The sequence below is a fragment of the Rutidosis leptorrhynchoides genome, chromosome 4 (assembly GCF_046630445.1).
Source record: "Rutidosis leptorrhynchoides isolate AG116_Rl617_1_P2 chromosome 4, CSIRO_AGI_Rlap_v1, whole genome shotgun sequence".
In the NCBI taxonomy this organism is placed as follows: Eukaryota; Viridiplantae; Streptophyta; class Magnoliopsida; order Asterales; family Asteraceae; genus Rutidosis; species Rutidosis leptorrhynchoides.
This window is the reverse complement of record NC_092336.1, coordinates 158,220,676-158,240,113: the sequence shown is the minus strand read 5'-3', so window position 1 is coordinate 158,240,113 and position 19,438 is coordinate 158,220,676. Positions and strand designations below refer to the sequence as shown.

The window sequence follows — 19,438 nt, the reverse complement described above, 5'->3', positions numbered from 1 at the left end:
AGACGTACCAAAGGATAATTGGCGCAATAATCTTTTTTCAAACTCGAAATATATGTATAAATAGAGCTGTTTTAATGTAAATTTATTGTCACTTAAACACATAAGCAGTGATGGCTATGTTGGTTTAACAAAAGACTAAGCATCGTTTGTTAGTAAATTAATCTTAATAAAACACACGTGTGTTTAATGATACATCTTAATATGGAGTATTCTCCTGGTAGGATTTGAATGACCAAGATCAATTCATCTTATACGATTTTAATACTTATGTGCAAGTTACGTAAACTTATGAAAGTACTAAAGATAATAATTAAGTTCTTCTCTCATAAATGTATATGATGGTTGTTTAGATATTTTAGTGTCCTTCATATTAAGTGTTAATCATACTTTTTAAGTTGTTAGAATTCCTTGTAAGATTTGGAAGTAAGTTAAGCATGTATGAATTTGACACCAGCTATAGTTAGAAAGATTTATTTATAATAAACTGTCTCAGATCATGCATAAATGATTATTAAGTTGATTGAGTTTGATGCTGACTTAATAATAAGATAGTAGAAAAGTTGTGTTGACTTTTCATTTGCTCAGAATAGCTTTGTGTTGTCTCTTCATTTAGCGAGCATAGATGTGTTGCTGATTATATGTAAATACAACACAACATTGTTGGTGTTTCTTTGTTTGCTCAGCACAGAGTTTTAGTCGTGCCTTTTGGAAGCAGCCACTTTGCAAAACAAATCTTTTTTCAAATATGTTAAGTGTGTCGGTCGTTTTCTTAGAGAAATGTAGGTGTATAATTTTGCATATTACTTAACTATATACATACTTAACCTCGTCGTGTTCATCATCAGATCAATTATTCAAATATTAACGTAGGTATAACCATTTAACAAACAATATGTTTATGCTTGAATTTAGTTATAAAGGGGCATAATACTATCCCTTAACGTCTGTCGTTATGTGGTTTAATTTGCTGACGTGGATAGTTTCAGGAAGCTTACAGTTTATTATTCGTCGACCGACGATGATTTTTTGATGACCGTTCATTTGGTTGATCGGGATGATAAGTTCACCAGGGCAATGTTTGGAATTGCTTGGCTTTCCGGTGAGTTATGCTTCTGTCGACAACATTAAGCATGCGGCTAGCAACTTTAGCGATGTGCTGTTTGTAAGTAATTTGAAGCAAGTGGGCTCTTATTTGTGTTCATTAAGAAGTTTGGTTATAAGAAAAAGATTAAAGTATGAGTGGAGGTGGTTAATGACCTTTTCTCTTTCGACCGGATTATTAATGACCAGTTCTCTCTCGGGATGATTGCGCAGATGAATAAGGCTATTCTTCTTGATTTTTCATAGGTGAATTCGTTTACTACTGATTATATCGTGTTACACGAGTTTTATAAATTTGATTCAGGCACCACAGTTGTAGATCAGACTCTAGTATTGTTTCGAGTTAGGGTTTGAACTCTGATAGGTTGGATTTACAGTTTGTTGATGGACTCGGGGTGTCTGTCTCAGATGTGTATTTTTAACAATTGGGGCAGATAAAACTTGCTTTGGAATTAGTAGGCTTGGACGAAAAGCTTCACGTTTTGTCGTCTCTTGATGTTGGTAGTTCTCTGAATAGTGGTGCTGCTGCTTCTGTCCCGAATTTGGGGTTGGCAATGAACACTCGTGTTATGATGAGTTTAGGAATAATGTTTTTGCATAAAAGGCTATTAGAAGCGTGAACGGTGTTACTTGCGATGCGTCTCTTGTTTATAATGCTCATATGATGAAGACGAGGAAGTCTAAGGATGTGGTGGAAATCGAGGTCCGTACTTTCAGTGAACAACTTGTTCAGGTTTGTGTTGATACAGCGAAGATGTATGGTGGTTCTGGTGTTGTCTCAAAGATGGCTACATCTTCATCTACAACGGATATGAAGAGGGCCATTCGTCGTCTGGGTCTACTTTAGAGTATTTGTTCTCCTCAAGATCAAGCAAATCGGTTCGATTCGCCAAAGTGGAGGGGAAACTCATTAAATCATCATCAAAGAGCAAGAAAGATAGTGCATTTGCGTAGAAATTCAGCTTTTATACAGATGATTTTGAGGGAGTTGATGGTTCTTTGAGTTAGCTTCATCTTGGTCTCATTCATTTGGTTCTTGTTTGGTTTTGTATGTTGGTTGTCTCTATTGTTTTTATGTTGTTATGTTGAGGCTTATTGTCTTATTTTGCGTTTTTGCCTTCAGTTTTTTTTTTGTTTTTTGTTTTTTTGTTTTTTTAGAATTTCTTTTGTTTCGTTTTGAGGGTATTTATTTAATATTTATTTATATTTAAATTTAATATTTATTAATATTAATATTTAATATTTAAATGAAACTAGCTAGTTTGTTTTTTTATATTTAAGTTTGTGCTTATCGCCTAAAATAAAAAAAATCCCTATACGCACAATCATTATATAGACGGGAGACCGTGATACAAAAGAGCATCGTCGTCTTCATTTTTTGTTATGTTTGTAAAACCCTAACTGTACAAATTAACACCCAAATCCAAATCAAACCGATCTACATCGTCTTATTAATCTCTCTTAATTCCATCTCTATTCAAATTCAAACTTTAATCCTCCATCTTTCAATTTCCAATATTCCTTCATTTCCAGATCAATCGATTACATAATTCCATCCTTCTTTATCTCTTCAAACCAATCATCCGATTTCCACAATCAATAATTGGTATCAACTCCATCGCAAAGTTTTAATTTTTAGATGAAATTAAATTAGGGTTTTTGTATCTAATCCTTTTTTGTAGAAATTGAGGAAGGCTGGCGAGTGTAGACGTCATGTAATGGCGGATCCGCCTGGTTTCCGCCAAGTTTTCATCGTCGCCGGAGTTCAATTTTTATCATTTTTGAAATTAGGGTTAGGGTATAATTATTTTGATAGGAGAAGTTATTTTTGTGATTAAAAAAGCATGCTGAGCGTGCTGAGAGTACATCTTCCGTCCGATATTCCGATTGTGGGTTGTGAGCTTTCTCCGTACGTGCTTCTCCGGCGACCGGACCAGACTGTTTTTACCGATGATGTGCCTGAATCTTCACCTATTGAGGGTCTTTTCTTGAGATATAAGTGGTTAGTTGATATTGGATGTTATAAATGTTTGCATTTGTTGTTAAAGGTTGTTCCTTTTTGGTTAAATAGTGCATTAACATGCTTTTTTAAGTTGGTATTGAATTGAATTTGTTTCTTTTGGTATAGTTGATTGATTGATTGTGATTGATTTGGTAGGTTTTAGCTTGTAGTTGTATTAACATAATATGTGTAATGTGATCTGTATATTACATTAGCTTAACCTCAATATTGTTAGAACGAAGAGAAACCGGTATCAATTATATAACAATCTTGGTGCTTCCTAATTTGGATGTTCATTGTTATTGTAAATAAATGAATATTTGTGACTAGAATCTGAAGAATGAAATAACATTACCAGATAATTAGGGATTTTGAGGTTGTTTCTTAGAACCATTAGTTGGTTACTTTAATGAATCTGATTATATCGTGACTAAATATTCAGACCTTTATCATTAAATATACATCAAAATACACTGTATCAATGCCTAGTGGTTTGAAGTTTCTGTTTATTGTGATTACAATGCTGAAGGATTTAGACATTATGCATCTACTTGTTTCTACACCTTATTCGTCAGTTCACGAATTAACTTAAGGGTCATTGTCGCTCATACGAGGATTTTGAAATTATTCGAAGGAATCTTTCTATTTATGTTTTTGGATTAATAAATTTTATACACTGGTGAAATATAAATTAAATTGAATATCCTGTATATTAGTAAATCACCCTCTTACGACAATTGAGTCATACTATTTTGTTTTCTTTTCCCTAGATGTGTTACTTCATTTGTCATATCTATTGAATACTTACTTTATAAGTAGCATATGTTTTATTGCAATTGATTATCTGGATTTTGATTATTTAATAGTTTCTTAACCACTTTCAAAAAGTTAGAAAACACATGCAAATACCGGACTCACGTTTATTGTTATTGCATCCCGTTATCAACTTAAAATAAATCTGAGATTTATGGATTTACATGCAGGTACCGTATACAAAGTGATAAGAAAGTTACTATATGTAGCGTACATCCATCTGAACAAGCCACTTTACAATGTTTAGGGTGTGTTAAAGCCAAAATACCTGTCGCTAAAAGCTACCATTGCTCCCCTAAATGTTTTTCCGACGCATGGCAACACCATCGCGTTCTCCATGAACGTGCCGCTAGTGCTGTTAACGAAAACGGAAACGAAGAAGAAGAAATATTCGGCCGATTCAATAACAACAATAGTAGTTCACAAAATCTCTCGAGCCTTACAAATGGTTCAACACCATTATATCCTGCAGCCGTAACACAAAGAAACGGTGGTGAAACGTGGTTTGAAGTCGGTCGGTCTAAAACGTACACACCAACAGCTGATGATATCGGTCATGTTTTAAAATTTGAATGTGTGGTGGTTGATGTTGATACGAAATTGCCCGTTGGACCGTCGAATACGATTTTGACGTCACGTGTGATCCCGGCCCCCTCCCCGAGCCCACGGCGGTTGATATCTGTTAGTAATGTTGATTTGGTAGGGAATTTGGATTTGGATGGGCGGCTTTCATCCACGGGAACTTTTACTGTGCTGTCGTACAATATATTATCGGACTCATATGCGACGAGTGATTTATATAGTTATTGTCCTTCGTGGGCTCTTTCTTGGCCTTATCGTAGACAAAATTTGTTGCGGGAAATTGTTGGCTACCGAGCAGATATTGTTTGTCTTCAAGAGGTATATGTTCGTCTTATTAAAGCTGTTATATGATTGTTTTCGCACAATAAGTTATATTAAATGTGTAGAGAATTATGCTAAAAATGTATTGGATTCTTTTCAGGTTCAAAGTGATCATTTTGACGATTTTTTTTGCCCAGAGCTGGACAAACATGGCTATACAGCTCTATATAAGAAGAAAACGGCTGAGGTTTGTTTCATAAGTCTTTTCCTCTTTTACCTTAAAATGGGTTGATTTGGGCTGTTAGCTCGTTAAACGGGTAAAACTAAAACATGATTGAACAAGTAAAAGAATCTTAAGGGTATTGAAATGCATCATCCTTTTAAGTCACTCAATTACAAAGAAGTTAAAAATCTTAATTATGATAATTGTTAACACATTGATTATTGATCATTGATTATTGATTATCTATCTAATAAAAGAGTAAAATCTTAAATATAATACTCCGTAATTGTTAGAAAATTCGGTCAAGGTCGTTATAAGAGTCAAGTGCTCGTATCGAGTTTAAAACTATCAGAAGAGTAATTAAATATAAGTAATCAACTTTCGAGAGGTCGATAAGATCCCCTAGGGTTTACTTTCGAGAGGTAACCTAACTCTCCAAGATATCAAAATCACTTGGTCAATATTTAGCATAATGAAATTACAAAGGTAAATCCCTATATATTGATTAAGTGTAACTTGTTCTCTAAGACTTACCCTAATAAATAATATCCTAATAATACTTTCCTAATAATATAATATATCCCTAAATAAGCTATTAAAAAGGTTGATATATTTCTGAAATGAAAATATCATACGTATCAGATTGTTATCGTTGTACAACGCCACAACGACCATTTGAAAACTTTAAGATCCCACAATCATTTGTTGCGAGACTTGGAGGAGAAGAAGAGAACGGGGCTTAGTGTGAAAAAATATCTAGAGAAAAATAAAAGGAAAAAATATGTGGCAGCTGTTGTGATGTATTATAGAGTAGTTGAAAAGTTTGATGTGATAATTCACTGGCTAAGTAGGTGGCCTGTCTCGATATTTAACTGGACATTATATACAACTTAAAAACCCCGATTATCTAGTTATATCCCAAGTCTTATCTTTAACTTTCACAAATGACTAATTAATTGTTTAATATATTTAAATCTAAGAAAGTCTAATCCGACCTGTACCCGACCTTACCGACTAGTCCCGTACTTGACCGAACTAGTCCTAAAGTCCCTGCAGACTAGTTCCCGACTCGTGATTTTTACACCCTTGTGTAGATTTGTTCTGTTCAATTTGGTGTGTTTTGAATCAATGGTAAGATGGCCACATTTGTTCATATTCTTTCTTATTGAAACTAGTGATATGTTGCTTTCAGGTTTTTAATGGAAGTAATGTGACTATTGATGGATGCGCTACATTCTTCAGGAGAGACAGATTTTCCCAAGTCAAAAAATACGAGGTATACTTTATTTATTTCTATATATGCATTGTTTTTCATTCTTGACACTTTATTGCCATCATCTTATTATTGGATATTACGCGTGCAGGTCGAATTTAATAAAGCTGCGCAATCTTTAACTGATGCTTTAGTTCCCATTACCCAGAAGAAAACTGCGCTGAATCGCCTGGTTAAGGTACGGTGCATCTATTTTTTATTTTATTTTCTTGACATTTTTCTTTTCTTTTCTTTTCCCTATACCCCACTTATATGTGGGATTGGGTTTTGTTGCGGTTGTGTTTTCTTTTCTTTTGTTGCATCTTTAATATGTTGCGGTTTTGATGAAACTTTATGGCATATAATAGGATAATGTCGCACTCATTGTTGTACTTGAAGCAAAGTTCAGTAACCATGGTGTCGAAAATCCAGGAAAACGACAACTTGTTTGTGTGGTAAGATATAGTAGTATAAGGAAATGTATAAATATAATCGATTCTGGAGTCGTCTATATCTTGTTTTATATTTATTCGAGTATCATTTTTTCGGTTTATGCATTCTTGATTTAAATATTCTTTCGATAATGCACAGGCAAATACACATGTGAATGTTCAACAAGAACTGAAGGATGTCAAACTTTGGCAGGTCATTCTCTTAAGCTCTTACGAAAAAAAGAAACATGTTTTCTATGGAGTATTGTTTTATTTTATATTATTTTTTAAGTTTTGGTGTGTTTGTGGGATATTTCAGGTTCATACTCTGTTGAAAGGTTTGGAAAAGATAGCTGCCAGTGCAGATATACCAATGTTAGTGTGTGGGGATTTTAATTCGACTCCAGGAAGGTTTGTGTTCTACTTTCTTAGTCATTTTGAATTATGAATAATTTGATTTTTGTAACATGTTTTACTATTAAAAAAAAACATTTCAATTTCATTCAAAGTCGAACAGGATTTTTCTTCACCGTTTGTCAAATTATTAATTCAATTTAATTGCAGCGCTCCTCATGCACTTTTAGCTATCGGGAAAGTTGATCCAATGCATCAGGATTTAGCAGTAGACCCTCTTGGAATTCTGCGGCCTCCCACTAAATTGACTCACTCTCTGCCCTTGGTAATACAACATGACACACAGATATACATATATACATATACATATATACATATAGCAAAATATGTATTTATATTTAATATACATATACATATATGTACGTATGTACATATCTTGATTTTGTTCTTGTGTTTTACAGGTAAGCGCGTACTCGTCATTTGCAAGAATTGGGGGTGGTCTTGGTTATGAGCTGCAAAAGAGGAGAGTGGATCCTGCTACAAATGAACCATTATTTACGAATTGCACACGGGATTTCATCGGTACCCTTGATTACATATTCTATTCAGGTATATCCCCCAATTTTCACTACTTTCCTCATTTGGTGCTTAAGAATCGTAAACTTGTAAGCGGATAAGTATTTCCCTGAGTTTTTTTTACTCAAATGTATGCAGTCTAACCGGGTTATCCCATGACCGTTTCGACCCATTATCTAAGATATGCCGCTAATGCGGTTTGTGCCATCTTGGGATTGTTCAATTGAAGTGCACACAATTTAATAAACATCAAATTTCCATGTTTATATAGAATCACAATGTCGCATTCCACTTACAACTTCTATGTTCATTACAAATATGAATACATCTATATGCTTATTTAATGTTCAATGTTTTATATATGTATAACAATTTATGTGAATGATCAATATAATCAATATAATATAATAATAATTCAATATAAAAAAAATTATAGTTAAATACATAAAAAGTTTTCATTTTGAAGACGAACTTTATTAAGATAAACTTTGTATAGTAAATTTATGTGGTTTATATGTACGTCTCGTTTCAGCTGACAGCTTGAGTGTGGAATCTTTGTTGGAGCTTTTGGATGAGGATAGCTTGAGGAAAGATACAGCTCTGCCTTCTCCCGAATGGTCGTCTGATCACATCGCACTTATGGCTGAATTTCGGTGCAAGCCTCGAACTAGGCGTTAAAGCTGCATTTTAGGCAAGTACATCACATCATTGCATATAGTTTAGTGTTTTGGACTCTTAGAAGGTTCAAAAAATGTGTGGGCCGTGTGACAGTTCAAAGGAGGGTTGTGTCGAAACAGTGCGGATTGGGCCGACCTGATATACTTTGTCCTAAGTTAATGTATTCCTCATGTATAACTTATTATTATCTCCGATATAATTGCAAAGTTAATATGTTTAACTAATATATCAGTTTCACTTGTTTTGTTTCTAAGCTTGTTAATAATCTAAATGTTTAACCTGCTAGAATCAAATGTAACCCAAATCAACCAATTCTTATGCAAATGAGTTAAAATTGCCACTTCTCTAAGACTAATTGATCATGTATTCCATATCTATAGCAAATGGGTTGGGTCGACATGCAAACACTTCTAACCTATTGTTTGGGAATTTGAGTAGTAATCTATGCGTTCTACATGATTACAATAGTTAGAACCGTCAACTTATTACATTAATAGACCAACCTCGCATTAGGATTTAAATCTCTTGGCTTAACCCATTTGACACATCAACTCAGCCCTGTCATCTGCATTGACTCCTGCAGGTTTGGTCAAAAAAGCAAAGTGTTGGGAGATACAAGTAAAGAGAAACGAATGGACAATAGCTAAAACTGTAAGAACTGTAGATCGATAGCTTTCGGGATGATCTACTCTGTATCATGTTTTTATAATCCTTGTCCTATATACATGCCATACTTCTTTTCGTTTCTTCTTTTTTATTAATATTAATAGAAAAAAGATAATTTAATCAATCTCCAGGTTCTTTATAATAACTCCAGGGCCTCTAATTAACTTGCTTAAAATTCTTGTACAGTTACAGTTAACTGTCACTTTAAAGTCAATATGTAAATGGTATAACTTTAAGCATGTTAGAGTGAGGCCATTGGAACTGTGTAAATGTTTCTCACCATATTTTGACACTTAAATATGTCAAAATATAGCTAGATTAGAATTAGAATATAAATGACTGACTAAAAGTTGACAAAAGGTGACAATTTGAGTTTTGTATTTGGATAAATGCCTCTTCTTATCAACCATTGTTTTTTCATGCACATAAACAACTTTAAATTTGATTACATCAAATGCTTGTCATTCTGATAGGAACAACTGTTACAAACGCTCATGAATCGATCAATGTGATCACTAAAGACATACAAAACTTTGAAAATAAACAAATGGGATCTAATTACCAGGTCTAATTCTGGGATCATGATTACAACAATGTAGCTCCATAATTGATTCTAGTGTATTCAAACTATGTTCCATAGACAAAACTCAAATATGATTTCTAAAACTTTGGTTACGAAGCATGAGACTCTGGGCCTGCTGGTTTTTGATGGTAGAGCGGCTGCAAAGCCTTGACAACTATCGTCATGTTTGGCCTGAAATCTGCCTCGTATTGAACACATAATGCTGCAACGGCTGCCATCTGAGTATACAGAGAAACAAGAACAACTTAAGGGCTCTTCATTATATTCAATAAATCTTGAAATAAATGACTAATATAATAGTATTTGACAAACTAATAATTTCGAAAGAAAAATGGTTTGTATCAACTACTTTTGAACCGTTACTCAAAATGCTTGGCCCGCCCATTTTGCAACATTTAGTAGTGTCATTAAACGGACCTTAGCAACCGCCTTTGGAGGGTAGTCATTGCTTAACTTTGGATCAACGCATTGCTTTACTTTATCTTCACTTAATCTTGGTGTTGCCTGTAACAAGCAGATCGTGCAACATGAGCACAATGTGTTCAACCATGTTATAACGAAAAATTTGTTACTTCCTCTACACATTTCTTCTCTTTTCATTATTAAAGGGCATTTTAGGTATATGACTAATAGTCGAGAACTTTATCAAGACGTACCCATGTAACGAGACTTTGTTGACCTTTAGGCATTGTGTGGTCAACCGGTTTCCTTCCTGTTAAAAGTTCTAAAAGAACAACTCCGAAACTATAAACATCACTCTTTTGAGTTATCTGCCCTGTCATTGCATACCTGGATCAAAAAAAGTATATTATGAAGTGTTGGATAAAATGCTTACAATTAAAAACTCAAAAATAAACATTGTTTACTACTAATGCCTAATGGTGAACAAGCAAATTAAGCAAATAAAACCCGGGTCATGAAATAACTAAAAGGTGGCAGCTTTCACCCAGTTACGTATGCTTCTCTAATGGGTCAAATTAAAATACTCAGCTTCAAAGAAAACACGTTGAACGGGGCAAGCAGGTCAAAAGTTCACTGATCGTGTATTTCTAACGCATGCATCCTTCTAAAATAAGATAGCATTAACCATATTTAATACACTAACTATATATAAAAAATATTAAAATAAACGTTTCGGGTTGACCCATTTCAAAAACATTACGGGTCAACCCACAAAAAAAAGTTACCCATTTCAACGTGTCATCAACCCTACATGACCCACCCAACAGTCCACTTAGAACAAAATAATTAACCAAAAATATTAAGTGCAGGCTCTTAAGAATCAAGAAAAACATACTCTGGAGCATGGTAACCAAAAGTTCCCAACACCCTAGTAGAATGCAATCGAGCTGCAGTGTCAGACGACTGATTGCTCAAATTGAAATCGGCAATCTTAGTTTGAAAATCATCAAACAATAAAACGTTGCTGGACCGAACATCTCTATGTACAATCGAAGGTTGAACCTTTTCATGTAAATACTCTAAACCTCTTGCTGCACCATATGCAATTTTAACTCTCTGAGGCCAACTGAGAACGGGACCAGGTTCCGCACCTTGCACACCCTTTCTCCCTATCGATTCATAATACGCAAAATTACACCAAATTTATTACTCGTATTAAAAATGAGACCACGAGAACAAAATATATATAAAAAAGAACTGTACGTAGTGACGTACCATGTAATACATCATGCAAAGAACCCATTGTTGCATATTGATATATCAATATGCGGTTGTTTCCTTCTAAACAATAACCGAGCAACTCAACAAAATACTCATTTTTAAACCTTGAAACTATTGATAACTGCGTAAATTTGCATTAATTAGTTACATAAATAAACCTGGGATACAAAATCATGAATGAATTATGTAAAATCAAACCTGGGATACAAAATCATTATCGGGCTCAGGTGAAGAACTGGTATCGAGCTTCTTTACTGCTACTTCTTCTTCACTACTTAGCTTTCCATAAAAAACCCGACCATATGAACCTTCACCAACCAAAGACTTTTGACCGAAATTATTTGTTATCCTATTTAACTCATTCAACGATACTTCTGGTGTTTCAATTGGCAACGGTTTTTGAGGAGCCCCACCTCTTGCGGGTCCCGCACCCCTTGGCTCTCCTCTATCACTCCCTAAAACATAAAAACTTTTTATTAAAAAGTTGCAAACTTTTAACACAAGATAAATCATACTCACATATATATCTGCTAAGCATGTAAGAACATGTCGAAACATGAATATTATAACAGTTTTGTTACCTCCATAAGGTGGTCCTCCTCCTCGAGGTGGTGCGGTTGCGATATTATTTGAAGGCCCACCGCTATAATCATCCTCTTCGGAACCACCACAACAAGACATCCTTCAAATAGAAGGTTTAAAAATTCAAAAGATACAAACTTTATTTAGCAAACCATATACTTTTTTCCTTCAATTCAACCTAAAATGAATCCTGAAACATTCATAATTCAAAATGTCATAAAAAGAACTGTTTATCTTATGCGACAAATCAAACCATATCTTTTGATCCATGTAAATTTGATTTTGGAACCTATTGAGGCATTTAAACAACACACATAACACGCACAAACAAATTAAAAGAAAATAAGACAAGGGGAATGAAAATATATGAATAAGTTGCATGAACATACCTTAAAGTCAAGATTTTTAAGCCAACAACAATCAAAAAGATTAAATCTTCGATCGGAATTTTAGGTTTGAAGATTTGGGATTTCTCTTTCTCTCTCTTCTCAGTCTCTCCGGATTGTAGAAAGAGAGAGAGAATCAAAAGAGAAAAGATTTTGTTAATTTGGGGTTCGCGGGAAAATCGGTTTCTGTTATATAAGTGTTGATAAACCAAGCCTATATATAAATATAAATATAATAATAATGTGAATGTTGTTTATGCATAAACATGAGATATAATGCTTGGCACGTTGATAGAATAATTTTTGTATGTTGTCGGATTCACTCATTTCTTCTCTACGATACACAGTCTCCTGTATGCTAGTTTGTTGCAATGTTCATTTTTAAACTTATTTTAAAATGAAATTTAAAGGAACTTGTCATATAAGCTTATTTATATGTATAACACCACCATATTCATTTTTTCAATATAAGAATAATAAATTATTATTGTTTTTTCTTTAATAAAGCAGAAATTAAATTATAATACATCACAAGATTTAAATTTAAATTATTATTGTTCATGAGCTTATTTTATTTTAAAAAGGTATTTTGGTCTTTTAGCCTACTAGATATTTCTTCCAAACTGTTCATTCACCCCCATTCTATCCATTTGTACCTCTCTCACTAGGGGTGTTCAAAATATCCGAATCCGAAATCCGAATCCGAATTATCCGAAATCCGAATCCGAAAATATCCGAAAAATCGGATATCCGAAAATTCGGATATCCGAAAATCGAATATCCGATTTTTCGGATTCGGATATCGGATGGAGTTTTTAAAATTTTCGGATATTCGGATATCCGAATATCCGAAAATTTCTAAAAAATCCGAAAAATATCCGAAATATCCGAAAATTATCAGAATATCCGAAAAATTATCCGAAAATATTCGAAGTTCTTCAAAAATATCGGATATTCGGATAATCCGATATCCGAATCCGAAATTTCGGATATCCGAAAATCGGATATCCGAAATTTCGGATTCGGATTTCGGATGGGGTTTTTCACTATCCGAATTTTCGGATATCCGAATTTCGGATATCCGAAAATGAACACCCCTATCTCTCACTCCTCTTCTCGACATTATGTTACTGTTCATCCCTATCTCTCACTCCTCTTCTCGACATTATGTTACTGTTCATGAGCTTATTTTATTTCAAAAGGGTATTTTGGTCTTTTAGCCTACTAGATATTTCTTCCAAACTGTTCCTCACCCCCATTCTATCCATCTGTATCTCTCTCACCCCCCTTCTCGACATTGAAATACAAATTGATACAACTCGTCTACATAGTCAGTTTGACAAGATACAACGATCATTTTGATACTAAACACTTGATCACAACTCTAACCCACATTACACTATTATTTGAACAAACATCAACAAAACTTTTACATTGACACGCAAAGACAACTTAACTCACAACTTCGTACACACTAACCTACAACTTCATCAAACAGTAATTCGCTTGATTGCATTTGATGGCGATGAACCGTAACTGACGAAGAACATGAAAGATGCCGAAGTGAAGATAATATAAGTGGAGTAATCCATTTGTGGCTCAAGAAACAAACCAATTGCAATGTCGAAACCACCTCATTTAGTCAAACCGTCGATCAAACACCATTAAAAAAAAGCCTAAATTAACCTCTAAAGCAGAAAACCGTTGACGGCTACCACTGCAAACAACAATCAAAACCTAAACTAGGAGATCACCTTAAACCGCTTCCTAACCCTCGAACCCAAGACCGCGACCGCACCAACAAATCAAACTAACAAGATTTTCCTACCGAGGCCTAGGAGGAATTGACCAATGAAGGTGGCGTTGTCGGGATTAACCCACCAAAACTATCTGCAAGTGAAATGAAAAAGTAGCTACTGTGGTGGGATCGACCAGAAGTGGGAAGCATCGTTAAAACCTAAAAAGGGCAGCGGCACAAGGTAACGAAATCGAACTGGGGGAAGATCGTTGATTATTTGGTTGTGAGAGTCAAAACCTATATTATTATTGTTGTTCACCATTTAACTAAAGCAGAAAACCATTAGCAAAAACTAAAGTGAATAGCAACCTTTTATTTTCTACCCACCTTAATATGTTTATTTATTTCTAATTTTTCTTTTTTCTGTCTATCATATTTAACAAATGTTCAGTTAATAATGTAAAAAATGTGATTTATAAAGTAGTTTTTAAATACGGTTTACACCAACACAAACAACAACATATTACTATCGGGCTAATATCCTTTTATTTACAAAGAGGAATAATTAATTGTTAACGTCAAATGACGTATGGGAACAAAACATGAAACGACAAGTAGGGGTGGTGGTCATAGATATATTGAGTCATTCATAACCAGAGCAATGCCTGCTCCCCAATTCTTCGGCACTTCCCAGCAGTGGCGAAGCCAGGATTCCTAATCGATGGGGTCATAAAATAACATCGAAGTTATAAGTCCGGAAAATTAAGATACAAACTATTGTTATTTTTCGCACATCACGTTGCGGGGTCAGGGGTTTACCGCCTATGCTCTTGGATTGGTCCGGATTTTCTCCTGGGCAACAGTTGAAGGCGGGTTATGCAATTGCGGCGGGAGATGAACGCTTGAGTGGTTTAGTTCCCCTGTGTGATTCCGAACTGTTGTTCAAAAAAAAAAATCAACTTACCATATAAGAAATGTCTCTTACAATATTGTTTTAGTTGGAAACGATGTTATTTCATCTATACACTAGCAAGTGTTTCTATTTCTATGACATCAAGAAAACAACCGTTTAGAAATTCATCATTCATCATTCATCATTCTAGCGTGTCTTGCATCTTTAAGCAATATCTATATCTATTACATATATAATGTAAAAACAAAATACCAAATGGCCTTCGGTCTAATAGGTATTGAGTTAACACATCAACCTTATGTTTTTTGAGTCCCGTGACTCTTAAGCGATGAAAAAAGAGTTAAAGATGTGCATTATTTTATTAGGTAATTGATAATTCCAACATTGTTTATTACAGATTCACTCAAAATTCCTATAATACTCTTAAATGATGTATTGCATAAATTTTATATTAAAATTTGTTGGAGAGTATTTCTGAAAGATAAGTGCAAATAATGGTGGATCTATCAAAGATGAGTTTGGATATATTACCTCTCAATTTATTATATTTACATGAATATTAAGGTAAATCAAATTTGTTAAGTACATTAAATATTAATCCGTATCAAATAAATGCTTTGTGTCTTAGATGAATTTGTTTTAATAAATTCCCAGCGGAGTATACTGCATGTTTTTTTTGTTGAATGGATGGGTGTATATTAAATTGGCTGCCAAAAGGATGGTGTCATTACTTAATATAGAAGAAGTTGTAGTCTATTTAGTTTTAAAATCGTAGGCACGCGTATTAAATCGATGGTGTCATATGACACCCCTAATGAACATGTGGCTCCGCCACTGCTTCCCAGTCCAAAAAAGACCCGGTCTTCTCTTGATCCATTCGAATCACAACCTTCTCCCGATCCATTCGAATCACAACCTTCTCCCGATCCATTTGAATCACAACATTGCTGATCCAATGGCCAAGAAATAGCACTTTAGTCTGAGTAACCTTTCTTACAACCTCTTTGTAATGACCCGCTTTTTTCCGTTAATTTATTTTAACGTCGTCTTTTTTTATAGATAATGCCTTTCGTTATCCAAATTCGTATCTTCCGTTAACTAATGTTCTTAATATTTCCGTTATTCGATTATAACATCTCCTGTTTATTCTCGCGTATTTAAAATAATTCGTTTGGTTAATTCACGCACCCGCTTTCAAACTTGAGGGACCAAAGTTGCCAATGGACCAAAGAAGTTGACTAGTTGAACTAGTCAATCCCTTCACCACCATTCATTTCATTTTATTTTCTTTTTCCAATTTTCCTTTCAAGTATTACTTCCATCTTTCACCATTTTCATCTTCATCATTCAATCATCATCCATTTCGAATCTAGGAAGCTCATCACAAAACAAATGGTACTTTTGAAATCCTTGCATCTTCCTCTACGTTTTGATACTAACTTCATCACTTTTGGGTAACTTTTCTAAAACTCTAGATATCTCTAAATTCGTTTTATAGACTTGAAACGGTGTTAGTTAGTGTCTATGGCTCGAGTCTAGCATGAATATGTGATTTTTTTTTGCTCGATCTTGTTGTTTTGCATAAACTAGCATGAACTTGAAATGGGTGTTCTTAATCTTGAGTTTTGGTTGATTAAATGTTGTTTAAATGTTAAAGTTCATATATTAAATGTGTTACTAGCATCATTAGCTTCGTTTTGGTATGTTGGTTGACTTAGAAAAACTTCATTAACATAAATGTTAAATTCTTGATTCTTGGTTACGGTTTGATAGCTTTTAAAATAAACTTTTGATGCTTTGAATGCTATGAAACGTCGTTAGTAAGTGTTTAGTTGCAATGTATGTTTAATTACCTTCGAAACGGCATATCGTATGTGTAAATTGGATGCCCGAATCACCATTTGCATTTTTGAGCTTGAAACGTTAAATAATGATCATTCGACGAGGATTCGGTTATTGTAAATGATGTTTTTGTTTGATTAAATGTGTTTAGTTGTATTCCTCGTTAAATTACATTTCCAACGATATAAGATACGTGTTTTGAATGTTTATGTTTCATTAGGTGTGTTTGAAAGAAGCTTGGTTCGTGCACTTGAAAATTCAGCAACAGCACCTGAAACCAGGGGTCTCGCTATAGCGAGCCCTGGTGTGCACAAAATCTCGCTATAGCGAGAGTATTTCTGTCCCAATTTTTTTTTTTTTTTGATTTTTCAAGTTTCGTTCCCGCTTACTCGCAACTCCGTTTAACATGAAATTTTGCCAACATGCTTATATATGACTACGTTTATATGTGCAATAGTCGGATACCCGACCCGACCCCGTTGACTTTGACCAAGTTTTACTTTTAGTCAAACTTAACCAAATACGTATGCAATCGTTCTAACTTGCGTTTATACTTATATCTTGCATGAAACTTGACAATTTGACTCACATGCTATATTAATCGAGTCGTAACGAGCCGTAGGACTAATTGAATACATTTCGACCGACCTTGTGTCGTAACCCGTAATTGATACAACTTATTTGTTTAGGTCAAGGCTAAGAAACATTCATTGCACAACGTTTAAATTACAAGTACTTTGGCATGCAACTACGGTGAGATCATAGTCCCACCTTTTCAACAACTTTTACTCTTTAAATTATGGGATGAGAAACATATACGTTTCATACTTTTCTGCTATGAACACAAGTACGAAAACAAACATTCCACGCGGGGTTAGAACAAAAAGGCCTCAATTCAATTATCATTAGTTACACTTGCAGGGTGTAAACGTGAACTTATGTTGTGTGGATCCATACGGGCTTGACAAGCCCTCATTCGGACGGTTCGCTACCGTTAGCGAATGAAATATATTTTCGAGTATATAGTGTAGGTTCTAACATTATGATAACGGGGTTCGTAAACAGTTAAGTTTTGATATTTGGGTGCTCCACAAACATACAACAACTTTGGAATGCAAACGATTTGGATAATCAACTATACAAAATCTCGTGGCTCAAAAACAACGTTTACAAATACACCTATGATTTCACCAACGTTTTTCTTTGACAGTTTTCTATATGTTTCTCAGGTTCATACTTGCCTACTTGATACATGCTTCCGCACACTTTGATTACTTGCTTGGGGTCAAGCATACATGCATACGCTAGTGATAGCACCTTTGGATTCAAACTTAAAGCATACATACTTACGCTATTTATAGCAAATCGTGATTTTCAACTTATATTATGTCGCAAGTCATTTCATTTATACTTTATAACTTATGTAAACTTAAACCTTGTCGAACCGTTTGGTAACTTAAACTTTGCAAGTCATACACGTTTCAAATGAATGCGACATAATTTTGGTCAAACGCGTCTCATTTAGGGACTATGACTACGTTACGGGACCTGAGTTGACGGCGCCGTCAATGGCGATTTTGCCGGGTCGTTACAGATGGTATCAGAGCTTTGGTTGTAGGGAACTAGGATATGCATTAGTGTGTCTGACAGAGTCGTTAGGACGCATTAGTGAATCTAGACTACAACCGGATAGTTAACCATTGCATCCTGACTTGCATTTGCTATAGATAGCACTTACTTGACTACTTGTGCATTTATACTTGAATCTTCTTAGGTGAACTTCTTAATGGTACAAAATTTTCATCATACGAACCGGTACTCTGCCACTTTCTGGTAACACACGTAAATTCAAGATTCAAACGCGTACGGATGACGACGACTTCATTAGTTACGCTAATTCGAGAACTCTGTCTCCCAGATTGTTATTCACCACCGTCCCAGCTTACTATCCACAAGTGCTATAATTTTTCCACCACTATGGCAATCACTAACCACTACCGATGTTACACCGGCGTTCTTCACTATCTACTACTTCTTGTCACTACCACCACTATTCTAGGTGAGTATCGTCGTCACTACTTATCACTACGGTTGCGCACTACTCATTATCATAATTCGTTACTCCTTTCGTACCTAAAAACATTATTGTTTGACTTGAACCGCATTGACGTGAACAATCGTTTATACACTTCCCTCGGGAAACGCTTCTTCAAGAGTTGCACTAATTCTTTCGATTCAATACGAGTCACGTTAGAGACGTCGTTACACTTTGTTCATTTTAAAACTTCACGATCACACGAACTTAGTTCTATGGAGTAATGTGGGGATGGAGGTATGAGTTAGCGTAAAATAATGACACTCGGTCAATGTAGTTATATTATGGTAAGTCATACCAAAGTTCTAATGACTCGTGATGGTGATTGGACTCGATCAACCTAATCACCACCATGGACCATGTACATGACTTTATTTTTCTTTATTGACATCCGAAAACTCCGAGAATATTGTTAACAACCATACCAGGGACACATCTTTGATTATTGCCAAAACATATTTATGCTTCCGAATGAATGACAAACTCTTTCAACTTCAAAACATAGGTTACACTTGTGTACTATCTCGTTTTCGCACAGTTTTATCGACGAACTATAATATGCTTGTTATGCTCACATCGAGGCGGAAATTTCTCTCGCATTACACTCGTACTTCCGTATAAGGAAATCTTTTATCTAAATTCTCAATGGAGAGAGAGACTCTTCACGTTATACTAAG

General features: G+C 34.7%; 2 protein-coding genes across 3 annotated transcripts; one reads left to right on the top strand and one right to left on the bottom strand.

Moving 5' to 3' along the window:
* The first annotated feature begins 2,415 nt into the window (after positions 1–2,415).
* Positions 2,416–9,063, top strand: LOC139840312 (carbon catabolite repressor protein 4 homolog 1-like). The gene is made up of 11 exons (XM_071830580.1): positions 2,416–3,103; positions 4,087–4,816; positions 4,920–5,006; positions 6,175–6,258; positions 6,347–6,433; positions 6,603–6,689; positions 6,826–6,879; positions 6,985–7,076; positions 7,230–7,344; positions 7,481–7,628; positions 8,128–9,063. The coding sequence occupies exons 1-11, from the start codon at positions 2,946–2,948 to the stop codon at positions 8,271–8,273; spliced, it is 1,788 nt and encodes a 595-aa protein (XP_071686681.1). The 5' UTR covers positions 2,416–2,945; the 3' UTR covers positions 8,274–9,063.
* Positions 9,064–9,472: 409 nt separating this feature from the next.
* LOC139840311 (probable protein kinase At2g41970) lies at positions 9,473–12,369 on the bottom strand. Of its 2 annotated transcripts, none has more exons than XM_071830578.1 (8): positions 12,177–12,369; positions 11,787–11,977; positions 11,404–11,660; positions 11,200–11,326; positions 10,820–11,093; positions 10,179–10,311; positions 9,940–10,026; positions 9,473–9,740 (listed from the first exon to the last, which is right to left on the bottom strand). In XM_071830578.1, exons 2-8 carry the CDS (start codon positions 11,884–11,886, stop codon positions 9,612–9,614), a joined length of 1,107 nt encoding a protein of 368 aa, XP_071686679.1. In that variant the 5' UTR covers positions 11,887–11,977; positions 12,177–12,369; the 3' UTR covers positions 9,473–9,611. The 2 variants fall into 2 exon arrangements, with proteins under 2 accessions (XP_071686679.1, XP_071686680.1); XM_071830579.1 differs by having other exon boundaries at positions 11,787–11,887.
* Between the last annotated feature and the right edge of the window lie 7,069 nt (positions 12,370–19,438).

What these genes read in the sequence shown, in the direction of transcription:
- LOC139840312 (XM_071830580.1), top strand. Translation starts at nt 2,946, where the DNA reads ATGCTGAGCGTGCTGAGAGTACATCTTCCGTCCGATATTCCGATTGTG. An exon ending in CCCAAGTCAAAAAATACGAG is followed by an intron (nt 6,259 to 6,346) that starts GTATACTTTATT and finishes TTACGCGTGCAG; the next exon opens with GTCGAATTTAATAAAGCTGC. An exon ending in AGGATGTCAAACTTTGGCAG is followed by an intron (nt 6,880 to 6,984) that starts GTCATTCTCTTA and finishes GGGATATTTCAG; the next exon opens with GTTCATACTCTGTTGAAAGG.
- LOC139840311 (XM_071830578.1), bottom strand. Translation starts at nt 11,886, where the DNA reads ATGTCTTGTTGTGGTGGTTCCGAAGAGGATGATTATAGCGGTGGGCCT. An exon ending in AGGAGGACCACCTTATGGAG is followed by an intron (nt 11,661 to 11,786) that starts GTAACAAAACTG and finishes TTTATGTTTTAG; the next exon opens with GGAGTGATAGAGGAGAGCCA. An exon ending in CTCCAAAGGCGGTTGCTAAG is followed by an intron (nt 9,741 to 9,939) that starts GTCCGTTTAATG and finishes CTGTATACTCAG; the next exon opens with ATGGCAGCCGTTGCAGCATT.